Source organism: Aulonocara stuartgranti, assembly GCF_965226115.1.
Source record: "Aulonocara stuartgranti genome assembly, chromosome: 19".
Lineage (NCBI taxonomy): Eukaryota > Metazoa > Chordata > Actinopteri > Cichliformes > Cichlidae > Aulonocara > Aulonocara stuartgranti.
In genome coordinates this window covers 2716668-2739252 of record NC_138955.1, presented here as the reverse complement: position 1 = coordinate 2739252, position 22585 = coordinate 2716668, and the positions used below count along the sequence as shown (strand labels likewise).

Below are 22585 nucleotides of genomic sequence, written 5' to 3'. Positions count from 1 at the left end.
CAAAATCACTTTAATTCTTATCATTTAGAGCAGATTCATATCTTACTAGTTTGCAGCAAAATCCATTTCAGAGCATATTTTAATTCCTATAATATTACCGGTCAATATTTATCTAGAGGTTAAAAGTGCACATCAATAGCCCCACAGAAACTAATGTCAATAATGCAAATTGTTGTCTGCGGCCTGCATCATAATTATAATGGGGACTAAATAAATACATGCTGTCATTTCACCTAATTATCTGGAGCATATATTTCCCTAATCTAAGGGAATACATCACACACTTCCTTAGGCGGTGGTATTGATTACATGATTATGTGCTGAGGAGCTGAGAGAAACTAGCTCTGACTTACTGCACTAATAATATTTCATTTGTGGGAGCATTAACACATTCATTTGCGAAATAGCTCCAAAATTACACGAGGAAGACAAATTTAAGGACTTTAATAATGCTGTGATTTATGATGAAGGTAATTAAAGTTACGCATGCACATTAGGAATGTAATTGCTACAATAGCAACACTTAATGATGAAATAATGTTTAATAATAACGATTACTCTTCATTTATCATTTATAAACAATGAGCAACATTAAATGGAGCTTTATTAAGATTTATAAGGATTATAATAAGTTCTTAAATTATACAAATGCATCGTTAGTGGTGTCACTGGAATTTCATATTGCTTGTTCATCGGTTTATCAGTGTGTTACTGCACATGTTTACATGCCGTACCTTAGATTTCTTCTTTCTCATTCGGTGGATCCGGGATGCCAGCTGGATAGTGGTGAGCGAGTCAGCATAGTTGGCTGGGGAATCTGAGATGTGGGCAATCATAGTTGTTCTGCAGTTGATGTTGCCAAGGGACTCCCTCAGCAGCATTGTCAGTTTGCTGTCTCTACAGGGAGCATTTACATTGTTATTAGCAAACAGCCCAGTAATATTTTACTGGGGCAGGCACGTTAAATCCTCCGAGCTGAAAAACACTCCCAAATGACAAGTCATTAATCTTTTCATACTTGAGTAACTACAATATAATCTTGTGCAACCCCAGTGAAAGCTGTTGTGCAGCTAACTAAACAAACTGAACAGTCGCACAGAAAAACCTGCAAGGTTGACAACACATGCGGTGACTTGCCTGAAACAATTAACATATAGATACAGTTTCTTGGAAGCTAAAACGCAGCCGACTCTAAAACCTCATGTTGGTGTTCTCACCTGTAGGGTACATGCTTCGCTCCATTTGTTAAAGCCATTATGACGTTTCCCAGTGCATTCAGGGAAAGACACAAGCCTCCTCCTCCATCTCTGCTTTTACTCAGGACCTTTTCGCAGCTCCCCAAGTCAATAAGGTGCAGCCTGCTTCGTCCACCCGACACTGCCAACGGCAGAAGAAGAACCAGGTGAGCAAAACAGACACTCCCTATGTGGAGTAAGTAAGTAAGTTGCCTGTACAAAGTGCCCTGATGACAGGAGTGGCATAGCTGTGTTTGAGCTGTCTGGATTATTTATGAGTAAGACTGCAGCCAGACTGCTAAACCTCCACCAGATGTGTAACTCATGGCAACAAGGAGTCTCCTTTGGTGAGACACGTAAAACGAGAGAATCTACTGACAATTAGAAACACAGTCCCCCATCGAATAATTGAAAAATGCAGACAGGGCGAATGCCAGCGTCTGTCCTTGTAAATCACAGAGCTACACATTATCCTGTTGGTGATTGATGTTGTTCATAAACCAGCAGGCTTTACTTACTCTTAACCACAATGTATTACAAGCATGCAAATACATTTCTGTTTTGCAGAGACCAGAATGAATTCATCAAACGCAAAAAAGAGCCTGCGATTTTCCATTAAAAGCTAAAGTGCGATCAAATCCACTTAGCCATCTAAAGAGCTTATGTTTTTAAAAAAAACCCAACAACAATTAGTGATAACTAAATGGAGGCGCCTTTTAATCTAGATTATCTTGTATTTTAGTACTTTTTAGAGCAAGTGTGGACTTCATTCACTAATCTGGCTGCTTGCGCATGGTTCACTCTATAATTTTCTACTATAAATTTGAAGGGACAACTTTCTGGTCCTATGCTGCAGGGCAGTAGTAATGCAATAATACTAACTTCCCCCTTTTCCAGTCTTCTCCATGCGGTACTGGTAAATGTGCAGTGTGAACAGCATGTGGGAGTTCCGTCGCTCGTCCTCATCAACATTCGGTCTGCTGGTGCTCCGGGCAGCAATGGCTGCATCCAAGAAGAAGGCGGCTTTCTCAGCAGTTGGGGCACGAAGCTCACTCTGGTTTTGAAGCTGAAGGGCGGGAAAGGAAAACCAGAGAATAAGGTCAGGGTATCCGAAAAAGGACTGATGTTTAAAAGAAAGAGAGACAGAGAGAAACGAGAAAGAGAAGGTAACCAGTTAATTGGACTCTGCCACACATTTCTTGCCCATTAGATTGGGTCTCAGGGGCTATTAAAACAGCAGATATGCACACAGTGGGAGGAGGATTAGGAGAGGTAATAGTGGAGCAGGAGGCAGGGGCTCTTCACCTCAACATGATGTGATGATGGCAGTGGTGGGATACAGAAGGAAAGGAAGGAGGAGGCAGAAGAGAGAAGGCACACATAGCTGCTGAAGGAAAGCGCAAGAGGGAGATTCATAGTACTGCACACCCTTTGAAGTTAGAGTCCATGCATATCCCCCAAAAACAACATCTGACAGCAACACCTGTGAGAGCCTTCAAACATACAGTCACAACCCCCCTCTGCTATTCCCACTCCCACCACACACACACACACACACACACCCAGTAATACTTCTATGGCATTATAGAGGGCTGACACTAATACATCAGTAATAGATTCTGACGGATGCTGACAGAAGAGTCAATACAAAGGTAAGAAGAAAGCCATCAATACCACAGAAGGGTTGGGTAGAAAATATAAAGCAAGGGTTTTAAGAGCAGGTAGGGTAGGAAGTCACGGGAGATAAAAACACACACACATATATATATACACATTGCACTCGAAGAACTTTAAACATCTTTGAGGGGAAAAAAAGAGCTAGAGCCTAGACAGTAAAAGATCAATACTCAGTCAGACTAATATTTTATAACCCACAGAGAGAATGAAAGGATCAGTGAACAAAGAAAAAGTGGAGAGATGGAACACTTCTCACCTGAGTGCCACAGATGGGATCCTCTCTCAGGTGGATTCCCGGGGATTGGCCTTCCTGCAGGCTGCCGGACGACACCTCAGACAGCAAGTCCTTTAGCTCCTCATCTTTTCCAAAGATTTCCACTGCAGACACGCGGACTGAGAAGCGCGTGCCCGTCTTCTCCTTGCGCTCGTTGATGAGCTTGAAGAGCCAAGAAATGGCACAGGGCACAATGCCTAGGCTTTGAGTGGAGCTGTCTTTGCCAATCATGGTGTATGTCTTGCCTGAGGATGTAAGAAAGGAGGGGGGGGGGATAAAAATATTGCCTTGTGTGTGGAAGCCGGCTGCACTCACTATATGTTCAAAATAAAATTGCTTCTTTTATCAACCTGTCTGAAATAGGCCTGAAGTTCACAAAGAAATAGGCACTGGCATTGGATATTTTCTGAAGGGTTATTCTGCTAAACAAATGGTGCTGAAAAAAAATTAATAATGGCAGATGTGAAGGATTTGAGGTAATATTTGGAAAGGCAAAAATAAAATAATAATAACTTTTTTCTTTTAAATCAAATGCTAATCCAGGGACCTGTTCCAGACACAGTCATTCTGCACAGAATTACAGAAACTGGAAACAGCTGCATGAGAAAAGCAGGCCCTTCAGCCTAAGAACACTGGCCAGGCCAATTACTAAGATTTTAATTACAGACTGAGCCCTGAAGCCTGAATGCAGCACTTTACCCCTCACCCCCACACCAGACTCACTATCCATTCCTTTTCCTTCAATCACCCATTCCTTGACTCACCCCAGTGCACCGCTAAGCCAATTGTGGACATCAAGTGTAGCTAACAAAGAGCAATGAGAGTTTTCTTTGGCTAACAAAGGCACTTCTCTAATCTGTTGCCAGTGGAGAAGCTTACCGAGCTTTACTTGGCCAAAGCAGAAGATGCAGCCGTCTGCACCATTCACCACAGATTGGATGACCTCAGCTACTGTCCCTGAGCACACCTCAGCCTGTGGAAAAACACAAAGAGACAGGCCCTTCACAGTCAGTTTGCAATTCGAGGAACACTGTAAAACAGGCACAGTGAGCATTTGACATTGCTTACACCAATTCATGTTATTAGTTTCAGTATTTTTCATCACTCAAGTGCGTGTGTGTTTGTTTGTTAATGTCTGTTTCCGTGTCTTGCATGTCGAGGCAATCTGTTTCAGCAGAGGTCCTCTGGGGCAAGGCTTCAGCAGCAAAGGCCCCTTCCCATACATCACACAGCAAACAAGACCTCTAACAGCAGAACAGCTTGTTGTTACTGTTAGCCACCAGCAGTGCTGCCCCAGCAGCACAATCTAGCAGCTTGGCCTCAACTATGTAGCAGAAACATTTAGTCTTTAGCCATCAGCAGCTTACTTAATTTTAAAAAATTGCTCAAAGTAGGCAAAAAATCTGAGGTTTTTCTGGATATCCTACACAGGTGATGACATCCTACACTCTGTTGTCATAGTTATTTAGAGTTCGCTGCACCATGGCGACATGCAAACAATACTTCAGATTACCGTACCTTGGATTTTCTGTTAATTTTGTCTTTGAGCAAAAACAGATTGAGTCATTCTCTTAAAAGATTTTGGTGTTTGTCTTAATATGAGAAGAGAGCAAATCTGATCCGCTCCTAAGTCACATGTACTAAACATACTGTATATCTGACCTTTGACTTTGATCTCAGCACTTATGCCTGCTGTGTCTTCCAAATGGCTGAGGTTAGATATAGCTGTCCTATGAAAGGAGTGGTTAGATATAAGTGGAGTGGATTCAAATCATTCCGTAGAGGGCTTAAAAGCCCAGCTGTTAGGCCCATGTTGCTAAGAATGCCCCTTGACCCAAGAAAGGCATTTTTTTCTCTAAGCCTCTGGTCACACCCTGCAAGTATAAAGACGTCCCTTTGCCCTTGAGAGGCTGAATTCCCTGATAACAAATAGAAAAATAGCTCTCTTGCTCTAATACACACACACATACACAAAGACTGGCCCTTACTTGTGAAGCATCCTGGGTAAAAACAGCATCAAAGGCAAATATCTTTGGGACGGCCACAGTGGCGGATCTCCTGTGCCCTGAACTAGAGTGTGGGCTGGACGCAGGATCGTAGAGGGTCAGCTGCTTCTTCCTACTGTCTACTTTCAAGAAAGACTGAGACTCTGAGGAGTCTGCAGCCTCCAGAGACGGACAGATACGCATCATCACTTTCACCTAAAGCAACATCAAATAAGCAAAAAGAGAGAACAGCGGTGTGTTAGAAATTGAGATGGCACAAAAACACGACAAAAAGACAGACATTTTGATTATAGTGCACTAAGCGAAGAGACGGGAAAAACATATGGCAGGCATTCAATATAAAAGTTGCAAACTGAAGGTCCTTCAGCGTTTGTGCATTAAGATCACGTTCACTTTGTCAGAGCTGATGGACACTGAAAGTTACCATGGAAACTCTCCCTGGGTCAACACATTGGCTAATGGTGTTAGTAAAAGGCAGCAAGGTGAGTATTGAAAGTCACAGCTGAAAATGTTAGAAATCGGTGTGTGTGCAGCTCCCTGCTGGGGGATTATCCCACTAGAGATTGTTTTTTCTGGACCAGGAACAGCTCACCAGCGTGGGAGTGCAGGAGCATATGCCCTCCCTGCCTGTTGTTCCACCTCCTAACTCTCCTTTTTCTCTCCTTTCCCTCTATTGCCTGCAAAACGACTGGCCGTCAAGTGACCCACCCTGCTATATTCTGAGACATATTATATTTATAAAATGAGCGTAGATTCTTAACACCTTCCCCAGGTCAACATATAGTTCTTGATGCCAACATGGTATGCTAAACATGATCGCATCTTGCATCTAAAGATGTTGATTCACTAACATGCCCATTCATGCCTTGTGGTAGGACCTCTTTTACAGACAACCTATGTCTCTAATGCATAGATGCACAGTTTGTGGTTTGTGTGGGTGTGCTTATGTGTGTCAGGCTATATGACACCTCTTTAGAAATTCTGACATCTCTATATTCCTTTACAATCTGATGGTCAGATAGCGCCACTTCTATTTCTCCAAAGGCTCTCTGGAAATATATCTGTGAATGACAGGGAACAGAAATGGCTCTTTGGATATGTTTAGCAGTCTTTAGAGTCCCTGTCAACTCCCAGAGTATTTAGTGCTGCGCCTAACATTACATCAGCTGAATTGCTTCTGTCCTACAGTATACATGACAGGGAACTCAATCCAGAGTCATTTTAAAGCTTGTTAAAAAAGTACCTATGGTGCCTCTCAGGCACTGAAATAAAACCCTTAAAATACAACCAACTCTCTTCCCTTTTTGACATAGGGCTGCTTTGCTCAGCTCAGGACTCTCCACCATCTTCACGCCTACACAAAAGGACCATTCTTCCCTGACTCGTATATTAATATTGCACTCACAAACAATGTGGCTGGAAAACCCTTTCTTTCATTGAGTGAATTCATCTTGGATACCCCAGGCCAAGTGCAAGCACTCTTTATACTGCACAGGGGACTCTTGTTGTGACTGACAAGTGCATATGTTGAGTGAATTAGATTTGCTATGTCATTTAAACAGGGCTTCCATATATGACAACCACATGTCTGTCCACCAGACAGAGGCTACCAAGTGAGCTAATGTCCCTGTTTTATTTACGTTGGCAGAGATCAGATAGTGGAGGCCACAGAGGATTGGCTGTAGTATTTCACACCGTGCTAATGGCCCCTGGTTCCCTGTCCCTTGATTCCCCACAAAATCCATTAGTGAGGCTTGGCATGACTCCATCCACTCAGCTCCTTACACCTGAAAGAACTGTGTCTAGGTCAAAAGTGGAGAAGTGGAAGTGACCCACCTACACCTGATTGGAAACATTGATTGAATTCGAATGAAACAGATCCGGAGAAGCCGTGAAAGCGACTGAAAATGTTATTTCACGTGCGATTCCACAGGTGAAAGAGAGGCAGACAAACCAGGAAAGCACACGGATCTGTTTACTTTACTATAAGAAAACCTGAAAATCTGTGCAAGCAGACTTGGAACAATATCATAAAATGTCATAAATCCTGATCTCCCGTTGAAAACCAGCTGCTTAAACGGCACAGATGGATCATATACATCAGGTGTGAGCTTGAGTAGGCTTGTTAATAGCACAGGTTTTTTATGAAGTCCCCGTGTCAATGGGAGATTTACAATATGTGGCAAAATTTCAACCGTCTGGATACCTGGCAACAGAAGCGAGCACTTCCTGTCCAGGTGGGATCTAATCTTGTTAGGGGACTTCTTCTGCTTTATAAATACAGGACGCCAGCTCAGACAAACAATACCCAATAAACCACAAAGGAAGAGAGATGTGTTTATACAGCTTTGTTTAATGACTGCTCTATCGCTGGCAGCCTGACTTTCAACACTGCACACTGCACCTAAAATGGAATTAGGAGTCTTGATGCTAACGTGACCACAGATTGGTGAATTATAGTTTTTACTGTCTTTTCTGTGTTCACAGAGAGGAATGCTGGTCACACAAACTGAGTGAATTCATGACATTCCAGCAGGCTTATCTGGCTGCATCTGCATGGACTGGACCAGACAGCACGCTGCCTGCAGACCAGTCTGTCGCCACTCTGCATTCAACCCTCCAAATAGGGGTTTGTGTGTATCCATAAATGTTGGCGCACGCAGTTCTGCAGGGCAAGGGAGGAAGGGAATGGTGGCTTATGAGAGCACGTGTTGTATAGCTGTTGTGCATTAAAAGCATTCTGTCTCTGGTGCCTCTGTGTGTGTCTTTTCTCACCTTTCCCATCCCTGGATTTTCCTTCACTTTGGAAACAGCACGGAGCAGACATGGTGGGGCAGGGGGTGGCGAGACCTGCAGGATACCGCTGAAGTTGGTCGGGTAGATGGAGGGTTCTTGCGGGTTAAGCAGGGAAGGCAGGTTTTTCTTCCGCTTGGAGGAAAGATTCAGCTTCTGAGCTGCCCTGGAGGTGGGAAGGGGAAAAAAAGCCTTGAAAGTAAAGCTATACTTAGAAAACTACCAAGCTGTAAAGTTAAGCAAATCCTTTTTCTTTCTCTCTCAGGTAATGTTTTCTTGAGGAGGTACCCTACCAAGAGGTTATTGATTTTAAATGTCTACCTTGACAAAAACCACACGCTAACACTTTAACATAAAGGTCAACAATCTGCTCTTAGTCTGCCAAAGTAAACAAAGTCAGGAGGTGAGTTACACTATGCCACCACTCCCAACCCTTCTCCACTCTAAAAATGCTTTTCCCTCAACTCCCAACTCATACTCCCATAACAAGAAGGATAATGTTTCAGCTCTCGACTTAAACTAAAAGTGGAATTCTCTTACACCTTTATGTTTTTATGCAGAACAGCTCTCTAAGACAAATGGTCACCAGGTTCTCTGCTCAAAGGGACCAGACGCAGACTGTAAAGCCACAGGAAATACATGCACGTATTTTGATCAAACACAGCAAAAAAACTGTCGTGGATGTGACAGCTGAGGACTGTTGAAACACTTCCCTCTACCGCATACTTGTGTCCTTCTCTGCTAATCATTGCAGCTAAGCAATGATGACAGCATCATTTGGGTGGCTGTGACTCAGAAGATGGAGCAGATGATCTACTAATAAGAAGTTGTGGTTCAATTGCTGGCTGCATCCCAAAGTATCCTTGGGCAAGATACTGAGCACTGAGGTTCTCCTGATGTGTAATTGTTAGCTAGAAAAGCATTAGAAAAGACCCATATTGTTTTAGTATTTAGTATTATTACCTTATTGTTAGGGTTGTTTTTGTTGTGCATCTGCACTTTATTGTTGTCAATGTCTGCGCATGGGACAGTGTGAAACGTAATTTCAATTCCTTTGTATGGCAAGAACATTTGAAGAAATTGACAAATAAAGTTTTCTATTCTATTCTATTCTATTGAGACAAACCTACAACATGTATGTATTTTGGAAGTTGTAAACAACCTCGATAATCAGATGTTAGTTTAGTGATATCTAGATAGTCACATGACAGTTCTGCTGATACCAAACAGAACCCAGTTCTGTAAGTGAATTGACCTTTTTCACAGTTTAAATTCCGCTGTCATTCTGGTCTCTTTTCAAAGTCAAGAAGATCTCCATAGAACAATCAGAAGGAGTCATTCTTTTTTGTGCAAACTTCTTCAACTTTATAGGCAACACCAATATCTCTGCCTGGCCTGCAGGGACCCCGGTCCAGGTGGTTCGAGTTTTTGCTTTGCCCTAGATCAGTTAACACACACCTCAGGCAGTAATTCAAGGTCAGTAAGGAAAGTAATACCCAAAGGTAATTCAAATGCACTCAAATGGGTTTCATTTAAGCAGTCAGATTTCAGAGAAGTACGGGGAAGACAAAGGGGCGGTTGTCAACATGAAGGGAAGTGTGGCGCGGAGAATTAAGACCTGAAGTTGAGAATAGAATGTGAAAAATCTGCAGAGCAAGGTTTTTGAGGAGAGGTAGAATACATAGAGAACATGAAAAGGAGAAAAGAGGAAATCTGGAGTACAAAAAGGAACAGATCCATGTCCTGGTGAGTAGCATTTTTCTAAAAGGCCAGCCTGAGCTCATTAGCTGTGTTCTGGGCTCCTCTGGACAGGACTAGGTGGGCTGCTGCCAAAAACAGAACCCACCTCTCGTCCCTATCTCCTTGTATCCTGGAGTGACAACCCACCCCGCTTCCTCTTCTCCACCCCCTCCCCTCTCCACTGTACACCCCCTGCAGTGACAGCCCAAGAGCACAATCAGCGAACACACTGCTTGCTGATGGAATAATTATTGCATCCAAGAAGACTACAGGAGAAGCCGCTCCCCGGGGAGCTGCCTATGTGTGATAGCATGCGAGACGGATCGTGTGACACGGAGTGAGATGGAATAGATGAATGCGAGATGGAGAGAAAGAAAGGGGAAACTATAGCAGAGTACACGTGGCGGCGCGAGTCTGCGAGTGTGTACGCGCATTTATGAGAGGCATCCGCAGCACATTCATTCAAGATAAATCTACCCTGTCCCTCTGTCTCTCTCTGCCTCTCTCCCTCTCTCACCCCTCACCTCATTCTCTCTTCTCTTTGAGTTTAGACAGAAATCAAGCAGCACCCACAGAGTAGCATAGAAAAAAAGCCACTCCACTTCATTTATAATTGTTTTGACCAGCGAGTAGCGTTCACAGCCCAAAGCTGCGATTGTAACCTTGAGCTTTAATTCATGCAACACAATGACAATCAGTGCACATGTTCATGAATGGAAGGTGAGGGATGATTATGCTAGGGCTTTGTTTTTTTCAACACAGTCACACGTACACAGGTAAACTGCTTGTCTCTCCCCACCTCTCCCTCCCACGTCCTCTCATTTCTCTCTCCTCTCCTTACACAACTATATGATCAGTCATTGGAAAAAAAGAGAGAGAGGCAGTGAAGAGAGGCTCAGATTTCTTTGCCCACAACAGCTTGTCCACCTGTTCACTCAATCTCAATGCTAATGAAGCTGTTTTCCTTCACAACTTTCTCTAAAATGCTCAAAGGAGACTCTATATGTATGAGGAAGTGAAGCCCGAAAACACTTGAACATACACTCATGCTTTATGAATTCTGTTGAATGTTAGAAAAGTGAGCCAAAGCTTCCCCCCCCGACATGCACACATTGTGAGATACTTACAGCTCTTTCCAATCCATTATCTAGTTTATGCTCATAGTCAAAAAACAGGCAACTGATAGAGTTCGACTTTGCTGTCCTTGTCCGTGTTGTCACTTTTCTCCATTATTTGCACATTTGCTACGCCGGCACACTCAGCAATGACACAGCGAGGTGGGGTTGCTTGCTACTCAAGGCACAGAGGTCCTTTTCGCTACGATCATCAACGTTCCACTTAATTTCACAGAGGCTTGTGAGAAGCTCGTGGGGCAGAGGGAGAGCGACGAGTGGGAGGCGTGGGCGTCATAGTAACTGAATGGAACAAGCGGCAGGTGGGGCTGGGTGGAGGTGGGCAGGCAGGATGAGTGCCCTTCAGGAAAACCAGTAGGTGCGCAGTGAAGGTGTAATCCAGAGAGTTTCTTAAGAGAAGGTGAGGACGAGGTTAGGATGAGGATGTGCACCTCCTGTGTTCATGCACTACGAAAGCATCTCTAACTCCTTGCGTGTCTCCTTCACCTGCAAAAGTTCAGACGCAGTTCAGAAACCGCAGAAACTTGGCTTGTCCTCCGACTCAGTTTTACTTTTTCTTCGCATCCAATTCTTCAGTCATCCCATAGGCTGCTTTTTTCCCCTCATCCAGTTAATCCACCGTACTTGTCTGCTGTGAGTGGTTACAGATCCTTATGCCTCGGTCCTTCCCAGACGCTCTACTGCTTACAGGCAGAAGGCAGGGAAAATAATCAGCGCTCCTGGCTGGGCTGCAAGATTTCCTTGAGTAGCTGAGAATGAGAAGAATTCCTGCTCCTGTTCCACCTCTTAGTCCTTCTCCTGCAATCGGAGAAATTCTGGCAGCTGTCCTGCCGTGTCTCTCTCTATTTCTCTTTCCCTGGCTCTCTCTCTCACACACACACATCCACACACACACATACATTCCCTCCTCTCTCCCTGCCTCCCACCTCTCCCTCTCTCTCTCCCTTTCTTTCCTCAGCCCAGCCCCTTTTCCCTCCGACTGCCAGACGAGGTGTCAGCGCTCGATTGCTGGCTGCTTGCGGCGCAATTTGCGAGTGCTCTCTTTCTCTCTCTCTCTTTCTCTACCCACACGCACACACACACTCACTGTCTCATTCAGCACAAACACACATGCATGCACCCCACCACACGTCACATGAATAGTTAATGCATGCAGGAGCCCTCTCTTCTTTTAGGGTCCCACACTTCAAACAGATTTGGTTAGTATGCCTACAGTGTATGCATCCATGAGCCCGAGAGTACATGTGTGTTCCTGTGTTTTTGGGGTAGCATGTGTACACTACATATTTGTATTATTTTATTTATTTTTTGTCGTTGCTAACAGATGTAATTAGCCGGAAGAATGAGAGCGGTATTAATCATAAGGAGCGAGACAGGATAAGGAAGGATGTACTTAAGAGGAGAAAAATGGATTTCTTCAATGAATGATGCTCTGACTAAACTGGAAAGCTGAGGGAGATTAAAAAAAACAAAAAAACAAAAAAAGAGGACAGACAATGAACAAATGACTTCTTAGAAAGGCAGATTTATGCTGGCCACTAAGAGAGAATGCAGTCAGTCAATGGTCAAGGGTAAAAAGGGGAATGAAAGCATGTGAGTGGGTGAGCGCTGGGGTGAGAGTACCCTGTATTCCCTGGGCTGCCAATTTACCAGTAAGCCCTCTCAGCCCCCCCAACCAGCCAGTCTTGTTTGAAAGGCTGCTACTTTGGCTGCAGAGTGCCTACTACAACATATCGGCAAACAGAGTGGGTGTGAGACTTGCCAGATGAAAGTACATGCAGCACAAAGCTCTATCGGCTCCTCTCCTTCTGACACAGTGCCCCTTATATGAACTCTGCTGGATTAAATTTGAAGGCAAACAATAAAACCAACACCACCTACATTTTTCGTACAGTAATAAAGCTGTTTGATATATCACATAACCTTTTCCTTCTTCCCTTTCTGCCCTTCCATAGCATGGTTACCTTTGCTTTTCTGCAGTGTTTGCTTTTCTGAGGTGGGCTTATTTTAAAGTGCTAGGACTGTCTCCTAACAGAGTTCTACATGCTTCACCACCATCGAATCCCTTTGAGCAATGATTGGCAACAGATGATGAGTAAAAGACAATACTAATGTCGGCATTGGTCACTCTGACAGTGCAACCGGTAATTATTCTCATCCCTACTGCTGCTACCACCAGTGTGCTTTTCACTGTTATACATCAAACTGACATAAAAATAGGGGACAGCCACAGTTGGAACTATCCTGATAGTCTTTCAGCTCCATCACTGTCTTCTTATGAACAGACCTTAGGGACAGATAATCAGAGTAATATATATAAATGAGCTGAAGCAAGACAGATGTAAAATCAAGAACCCTTTAAATGAAAAGGTCTCCCGGTGCCTTTGTTCGAGAAAGGACATGTAGATTTCATCCTTTACCTAAGGAGGGAGTGAGAGCGAGGGAGGAGCGGAGGTGGTCAATGGTGGCACGACAGAGAAAGAATGGTTAGGCTGTATTTTCTGACTAGATTCAAAGCTTCACTGTAGCCTGTCAATAATGTTCCCAGCCTTTTTTCTTTGCTTTGTCAAATTAACAAGAGAAATTCCTCTGACCCAGAGAGACATTAGTTGGTGCGCCCATTAGCTTGTTTGTACAAATTTGTCTCTGTTCTCCACGCCAGCTATACAGCTCTTTAGGTACCTCTTTTCTGTGGTTAATTACCATGTTGGCCGCATTTACTATCCTTGACACTTCCTTTCTGTGAATCTCCTTTTTTCCCCCTCTGCAGACAAGATAAGGCTGCTCTGGCCATTCATGCGCGGATCAGATCACTCAGTCTGATATGAGACTGCTTTACCCGCGCCACCCCACCCACAGCGAGTCTCCCACTGCTGCTGATTAGCAGGCTGGCATAGCTCTTCACGAATGGGAGATGGGAGTACTGGGGCTACAGCCAGCTTCAACACCATGCAGTGATAATGACTACGGCACAATGAGTTCACTCGCTCACTGGTTGCTAGAGACACTGAGAATTTACCCCATACCAGTGACGGCATTTGTGAGACTTTCTCTTTAGTTGAAGCCGGTATAGCCATGTTGCTGTTGTATATACTGAGTATTTTGCCCTCACCATAAATGCCAAATCAGCAGATGGTCATGACTGACTGGGCTGGATGTCTGTTGATCTATATCAGAGCAGGTACTGTGTTTTTGAGTCAAAAGATAATCATTAGGAAACCTCCCCAGAGCTAAAACCAGTACAGGCTGTCTTATTGATGGGCTGCCCTTGACATGATCAAACAGCTCTCTGCCCCAAAGGTGTGGGGGTATAACATAAATCTACTGTCTGTAGGAGAAATACAGACTTAGTTCTGTTAAAGCAAGAGCACCAGACCGAAGTTTTGTGTGCAGGCAGACATCGCTGTGTGGTTTTCTCTTTGCCAAATTTTAGGTAGGATTAACGCAAATCTGCATCTCTGCACTGGCCTCGCGGTCCCAGGTCACCCACAGCCTGACCCAGCCTTCGTTAAACTTTGGCAGTGATTAAGTGACCATGACATCAGCCTGTGAACACACACACATGCATACACACACATTCATACGGTGTGCAGACGAGAGGAGGTGATGTCATCCTCTGCCAACCAGCGCTGGCAGCGAGAATGCCCACCCAGACAAGATTTACTAACAAGGTCAGGATGCCGATCATTAAATGAGACAAATGCTTCCATGCCATAAAAGCTTCCTGAGAGTTCATCCGTTGTAGCTGTATTTCAGAGGATTAGAAAAGACCCTTTGACTGCCCTGTGAAGCTGTAAGTGTCACCATCTTTCAGTTGTGGAGTATAAACATACGCATTAACCTAACACTAAAAGCTCGGGTGGTCATATAAGGTAGGTTCTTAAACTAACCAGAGAAATGGTCTATGGACTTTATTTATATACCTCTAGCCTTGCTGAATACTTAAAGCATTACAAGCATCATTCATACATATAGCACTTGTGCTTTACATAAATATGTAACTAAGGGACCATTTTGGGGAATCAGTATCTTGTGCAAAGACACACCAAAGGTCGCGGGCGGAAAAGCCAATAAATGAAGCACAAGCCTCTGTTTAGTGGATAACCTGCTCCACTCCCTGAGTCACAGCTGCCCCACAGAGACATAGTTGGGTTACCTGAGACGCAGCACTGAACATATGGGGAGAACGCTTTAGAGCTGGCTGTTGAATAGATGACAGAGCCTCCTGTGTGGCACAGACGTTTAGTCTGATAATGAGCCCGTTTTCTTTCTAAAGTCTCCCTGCAATTAAAAGACCTCTGGTATAAACATTCATTTAGTTTTTCTCACTTCCTCCCTCTTATCCTAAATCACTCAAAACAACTGCCTGAGGCTACAGCAGCATGGACACTGAAATTAATGCCGAATATGGTTTTAAAAAAATGTAACTGTAGCACAAAAATATGCTATTTTATTTTACAGACGCTGCTAAAAAAAAGGAAAAAAAGCTCCCACCTGGAGCTACGGGAACAGACATTCTCCTCTGTTCAGCATGGTTATCTTATCGTTCAGATTCAGATTCAGATGAGCATCTTTCCAAACCAAGATCTTTCCAGTAGTTTTGAAAAATGTGTTTCCTCACTCCTTTGGCAGCCCCAGGTACATTAAAATGGAAGAGAGAACTATCAGGCTTATCGGGCTGTCAGTTAAATCTTATCAATCCAAAGCTCTGAAGCTTTCAACTGACTGCGAGGCTGCTTTCTCCTGCTTGGCTGTTTTAATAGTATACTGAAGGTAGAGCTCCTCTGTGCTGTATTGGCTTACACAGCAGCAGTTTGCTGGAAGTGGCCAAACACCTCCAGGCTAAGATTTATAGACTTTCTATAAATCCTCAGAAATAGATAAACGAATCCCAGCAAAACCAGACAGCAATGAATGCAATGTCCAGTTAGCTGAGTGATACCCTGCACGGCACACTCCAAACCTATCGGACCGACGCTTTTCAGGAAAGCTCTTTGTTCCAACAAGGTGTTCAACAAGCCTTTTGTTCCTGCTTAGCGTCTGGCCTTGGACACAGAATATCAGATGGATCATTATTTGTGCGCTGACTGCTGACGGCCCAAGGCTGAGCATCTTCACTGCACCAATCTGCAGCCAATTAAGTAAGGCCAAAAGCATTCATGTAACATCTGTGGATACAATGCGTCATCACAGAAAAGAAAGGATTCCGCACAAAAACTGATGTCGCCTTTTTGCAATTGACTTGTCGCATTTGTATCATAATGTGGATTCAGGGAGGTTTCCTGTCAGAAGAAGAAAAAGAAGTGCAGCTTTCCGTAAATAAAATCCCAAATTCTTCCCGGAGGTTGTAAACCTGTTTTGTTGCAATCTCCTTAGAACTCTTTTCAACCGGTCTGTGGACTGAGCTGGAAAACAAGGGATTAGGGTATCCTCTGGAGAATTGCTTGAATAACAGGGGATAATTTGGAACACGGGGGAAGAAAGGGATTCTGAGTGGTAAATGGAGGGAAAAGCACTGTAGAGGTGAGGAAGGCGTTAAAAAATGAATTGGGGGGATAGTAAGTAAGAGAAAGCTGCAGAGGAAGCGTAAGGAAGGAAGGAAGAAAGACGGAGAGCGAGGGAGGGAGCAGCAGGCTGTAGAGCCAAGTCCTCTCTTCGATCAGTGGGCCTGGCTCTGTGCCAGTGAAGCGCTGTCCATGAGGAGGTAAATCATTTTCTGCCTGAGAAAGAAACAGGGGAAAAAATGATTGGTGGGGGTATGCCACAGCCATCTTGGAATTACTTTATTCCCAAAGATGGGAATTCCCAGTCGGCCAAAAATAAATGGAACAGTTGGCCCAGAAAGTGAAAAAACTCATCAATATTCAAGAAAACCTGGTTTGGTGATTCAGTACATGAGGGTAAACAACACAAATTTAAGAAGTGGCTTGTATCAGCGCAGACGTAAAAAGAACTTCTTTTTACTCTGATTTTGTTGAGAAAAAGAAGAAACTATGATTTGTCTGATTTGGCTCCTGTGCTTTTGGATGTCAGATCAAGAAGAACTGGCTCATGCCAGTAGACCCTCACTATCCCACTGCGGTACAGAGAAGGCGCTCTGTGCCATTGCCAATAAGGTTAAAGAGAGGTGGGAATATTTTTGGCAGACAAACACACAGGGTTTTTGTGTTTAACACGCTGAATATTAAGTATTGTGTCTCCAGACACCCTGCACAGTCACACACCCACTAATTCACCTCAACCCCGGAGTGAAAGGCCGCAAAACTCTGTTGCCAAGCTAGGGTCTTAAGGAAGGCTTAAGATGAGCAAAGGAAGGAAAATGGTAGGGTATTGTTGCATTTACTTTCACTTTATTGTTCCTTGTAACATTGAGGATCAAGTCTTGCAAATATGGCCTTAACTAGCTTGAACACTGGGCCATGATGAGGTGAAGAAAGCACAGGCTTTAGCTCTGCAGGACATGTTTGTTAGTCATTTGGATAAATGAGCCAATTAAACTCCTTTGTGGAAATAACTGGAAATAACTGCATTGAAATTCAAAGGTCATCCAACAAAAATCTCTAACAATTGACTCTAAATTGTTTACAAGAGGTTTCCAAAAATGCAGCGTCAGTAAAATGCTCCGCTAATGTGTCAAAACTGGTTCATGCAGCAAAAGTAAAAGTCTTTGGAAGAACATTCACTTTTCAGCTGATGGGTGACAGATGATAATGAAGACATGTTCATCCCTGCTCCACCGACTGCAGTCTCCCCACCTCTGGCACTGCTGACAAAGATTAACAGCTGCTTTCATCTCTTCCAGAGCATTTTCTCTCTGCTCCTCAGACAGTGCTCCAGGTATTTTGCTATGCTCCTCTCCCAGGCTGCAGAGAATCTGGAATAACTCCACATTTTCACATGTTGAACTGCGATTCACCCGTCATCCCACCCACGTCTTGCCTTCAAAACATCAGGTAGGCTGTTGCACTCAGGGCACACAAACACAACTTTTGGAACACACATGAAGTTATCACTGACTGAGTGACGTTTCCTGTCTCGGAAATCGCTTCGGTGCTTTTTTAGAAGCAGGATATTTGATAGACAAGCAACAAATGAGGCCTGTTATCAGACAATTACGAGACAATTCCTCAATCAAATATTATGCCCCTGTAGCTTAATGCTGTCAGAGGGGAAACTAACGTGAGAGCGTGATAACTTTGGGAGGGACGGGCAACGGGGGAAAAAGTACTTCTGGATCACTTCTCCACTTCATTAATCATTTGCTGCCAGAGTAAGACACCTAGCTATTATTTATTTGCACTTTCCCACACAGAGGCTATCACAACAAACAGGCCCACAGGCTGATGAGAACATTTGGGAGTGATTAATCAGTGGGCGGCCTGGCGAGACAGAAAGCAGGGGGAGGGGAGGTCTTACATGTGTTTCCTAATCTTTCATCTATATTCTGGTCAACTGGTAACCCAACTAAAACCAGAAAAGGTCCAAATCAGGTGAAATGGGCAGTACTGTCATGAAAGACCACGTAAATCAAATGAAAAGTGGAGACCAATCTGAAAATAAAAGCAGGGAAAGCAAAGAAACCGCGTGGCTGAGAAAAGCCACCAAAATGCCAGCGACTGCAGCCACATTATTCAAATTAAGCAGTTTATCCTGTATCACATACTGATAAACTGAGTCACCGAAACACACACAGCTACACTTGCTGGTTCTCATAGAGCGTATGGGGAAAAGGGGATTTTAGCACACCACAGCTGGCTCTCATGCGCTGGGTCGTGAACCGATTATAGGCTATAATCCTCTCCATTCAAGACGACGTGCATGTAGAAAACAGTGACAGAAACACAGGGGAGATCAACCGTCCTCGCAGCTTTTAATTTGATACGGTGGTTTTGCACGTCCAAGCCGCTCGCTTGTCTCATACATAAGTGGACATGAAAAGGTGGGGCACAATATCCTTTACAATTACTCTTAATCTTCATAATTCTCCACTAAGAAGTAGACTGTGGAGCAAATAAAACATAGGCGATGTACTAGAAGGACCATTAGGCATCCATCCTGTTTTAATGTAGCTTATTTTGCATTAACTGCTGCAGACTATAGTGAAGCCAGAAGTTAATACTGAAAATGTCCTGATAATAAACTGTCAGCAATATTTTTCATGTTTAATTTTTCTTACAAGCCCCGTTGTTACTTGTTTTAAATTCCCCACAGCTACCATCAACCCATGTGAACCCTTTCAACCTCCTGGAGCCAAGCTACATATAGATGGAGATTAAAATAAAAAAGACAGTGTTATCGGAATGAAATGATTCAGCTACTAGGGCTGTGGGTAATGAGGGAAACCTGTCCTAACAATGCCCTTATCCTCAGTGGTAAGCCGAGCTACATCCAGGGAAAGCTAGCGCCTCACAATTGACTTATCGAAGGACGGCGGGTGCAAGGTGGTGCTGTGCATATAATATTTATGTGTTTCACAACAAAATAAAGCTCTAGCACATGGGGAAGTCAACCTACAACCAGTGTTTAGGCAGATATTAGTTATTCATGTTGAATAGAAGTCTGTGGCGTGGCTGAGCATGATGCCTGAGAAACCCCACTAGGAGCCTTCCTTGTTTCCTTGGATTCTGAGGCAAAAAAAGGCACTTGTGGGAGCTCATGAGGCCACGGGCGTCACTCTACAACTGCACACAATAGGTCATAAAATTCCTCAACATATATTCCCTGCCACCAGCTATTGCAGTTTACTCTTTCTCATTCCTCCATACTCTCACTCAGTGTCTCACACCCACAATGTTAAAGAGAAAGTGGTTGTAATGACAGAGATAATAGACTCCATTTGCATGACACTTTTCACTGAGGTGCACTAAAGAGGTTTAGATGGCATCCCTCAGCCCCTACAGGCACGATGCATAATATCCATTCAACAGGCTGAGGGTGAGAGAATTTAGTCTAACGCGATAACTAAACGCTAATGCGCTGATCACGGAGCCCAGTGGGCAGTTATCAGAAACATGCCGTTAAATGGGGAATGCTGGACGTGGGCAGGCAAACAGAGACGGAAATGGATTGATGCTGGGAGCGTGACCTCACCCTGCCCACGTGAAGCAATCGCACACAATTAAACCTTATTTATTGTCTCTGTCATCATCCTGAGTGACAAAAGAAGCCCAGTGTTAAGTGAGAAGCCTGCAGGACAGAGGTCTATGCTCCACATTTATTCATGTATGTTATCAATCTGTCAGGCGAGGATGGCAGCGCTTTCCCCTCTCCCCCAGGGCTTAGGACACGTGGACCCAGGGTGAGCACACAGACTTGAGTCAGCACTTCAGCTCTTTGTTTGTCACCCCCCTCCCACTTTAACTGCCCCCCTGCAGGCTATGTGAGTGGGCCAGACAGACTTCCTGACTCAGGGATTTATTTGGCATATTGGGGAGGGAAAAGGCATCAGGCTACCACGAAGGCAGGGACAAACCCTTTGCTTTTCTTTCAGTGGAGCTGTTTGCCATTTATAATGACAGGCACAAGTGACTCTGTGTTGCCCACCACACCACAGCACATCAGTCTGCTGCTGCAGGGGGCACAGCACTATCACACCATGTTATCATATCCCAGGGAAGACACAGATGCCCAGAGAGTGAGAGGGAATCTGCAAATGCAAATCAGTACTTCTATTCATTTCTAATATCCACCGAGGCTGAACACGGTTTTCTCTATGTCAGTCTTTATATCAAAAGACAAATTTTCTGTTACCTGAGAACGATGGAGGATTATGAGTCAGAGTGGAGCGGCATTTTGCTTTTTGCGGGTGGATGAGAAGGTGGATGTGGGTAGTGAGATGTATCTACTCGACACAGATGCCCGAGGCTCCGAGGCCAGGCAGGATCTCCATCAACACCTCAGCCTTGACGGTGCCCGACAGGCCTTGGTTCACAGGTTCACACCTGGGTTTATCTACTGAGCCCCAGCCCTTTTGTGGCCTCAGCTGCCACTGGGTCCGCCGCTGCACAGAGGCAGCCATTAGTCCCATCAGCCAGATTATGGCAGGAAAATACCAGCTGGTGTTTTATCCAACAGTAAACAAAGACAAATACCAGAGAGCAGCTCAACCATCCCAGCTACCACCCACTCAATACTTCTGATGAGCCATTCGCTGCCCTGGGCATGTGTTGCTCAGATTCAACAGATTGATATGAATCAATTCTCATTTGTCAGACTCCGGAGACAGAGGTAGTATTAACATTTCAGCTCCACTGTGGCTACTTTCTCAAAATGGAGCCAAGGTTTCTACAGTATGTTACACATGCTATACATTCCACTCACACTCCTGCTCTCGTGGTGGAATCCATCTCGCTCTGGCTTGACAACAAAACCATTAGCCTCTCACCTCCAGGGATCAGACAGTCCAACTCCAACTGCACAAAACTGCACATTCCACAGAGCGGAAAAGAGCGTGTGCCACACAAAGAAAGATAAATTGAGAGGGGGAGAGTGAGAAAGAGAGAGAAAGGGGTGAGAGGGGAGGGGAAGAGAGAAAGAAAACAGGGCACCTCTCGCACACAAACACACACGAATATCAAATATCCAAGTGCACTCAATGATGTCTGTGCACAAAATAGCTTACTTCACTCTCATGGTAGTGAATCCAATATTCTTCTCCACAGGTACAGGTCTCCTGCTCTTAGTGCTGTCAGAAAGGAGCATCAGCCCGAGCACACCGTCTGAATGACAACACTTATAAGGAGCTGCTACTGCCCCACTCTTTATCCTCCCTGCCATGTGGGCCAGATCAGCTGTGCTCGGTGCACCCCTCTGGTTCACATAATCTATCCTGCCTATTTGTCATTCACTGAGATCCCTGCTGTCGATCACAGCACAGCCAACCAAAGCCAGCAGTGAGCTGCTTTGTCTGCTCTGAGCCTCTCTATACAACTGCATCACTGTCTCTTTTACAAGCAAAACGAATAGGCCGGCTCAGTTTCTCGCACAAACTCCAGAATAAACATAACTGGACACTGGCCTTCAGCAAGTCATCTGTTATTCAGAGCAAGAACAGCTACTTGTCACCCTGCTGCGCTTCCACTGTGCAGCATGTAGGACTCATTACTGAAGAGATGCTCTTCTTCTGACTAAATTATAGTCCAGTGGAGTAGAGAGGGCTGTTTCAACTTCCTGATTTCCAATCTTCACTTTTGAAAGAAAAATCAGTTACATTTTATTCCCACAAGCTAATGACTTGTTTCTATGGTTACTCAGAGCAGCCAGGGGATGAAGGGCAGAGTGAGCGTTCCTGACACAAAGGCACAGTCTTGTGTGTGTGTGCAGGAGAGCCGAGGCTAAATGGCCCTGCTGCCACAATTACAGGAGGATCCCTTCTGCACAATCACAGTCATTAGTGCACAAACACTCACCTGGGCAGCAGCTATAGGCACCGGTGGATGACCATGAAACCACTTCCTCCTTCACATTCCAGCAAACAGCTGTCCGCCCAGCCCCTGCAAATCCCAACCTTTCAGCCTGCGTGCCACTTCTAAAGTCTGCATCCACCGACTGTCGTGTCTCTGAGGTCCTCTATACTGCTCTAGTCATTATCTCCTTGCATCTTAAGAGTGACTTCATTGTCCATCTCTGGGGTATGATAAGAGACGGTAGATGGACAAACTTAAACAGGGGCCCAACAACGTAAGATAACACTATCTCATACTGCTACACACAAAATTTGCCAGCTGA

General features: G+C 44.4%; 1 protein-coding gene across 2 annotated transcripts in view; it reads right to left on the bottom strand.

The window, feature by feature from the left end:
- The window catches only part of kif26ab (kinesin family member 26Ab), a 66293-nt gene that overhangs the window by 7487 nt on the left and 36221 nt on the right, over positions 1-22585 (bottom strand). Inside the window, exons 1-8 of one of the 2 annotated variants that reach the window (XM_082515539.1) lie at positions 10853-11775; positions 7968-8151; positions 5175-5387; positions 4066-4159; positions 3169-3431; positions 2118-2301; positions 1218-1377; positions 735-897 (exon numbers count right to left, since the gene is read on the bottom strand). In XM_082515539.1, coding sequence (XP_082371665.1) covers positions 735-897; positions 1218-1377; positions 2118-2301; positions 3169-3431; positions 4066-4159; positions 5175-5387; positions 7968-8151; positions 10853-10869 — 1278 coding nt within the window. In that variant the 5' untranslated portion in view covers positions 10870-11775. Of the gene's footprint in view, positions 1-734; positions 898-1217; positions 1378-2117; positions 2302-3168; positions 3432-4065; positions 4160-5174; positions 5388-7967; positions 8152-10852; positions 11776-22585 lie in introns of those variants that run through there. The other variant, XM_082515538.1, reaches the window with a different exon arrangement.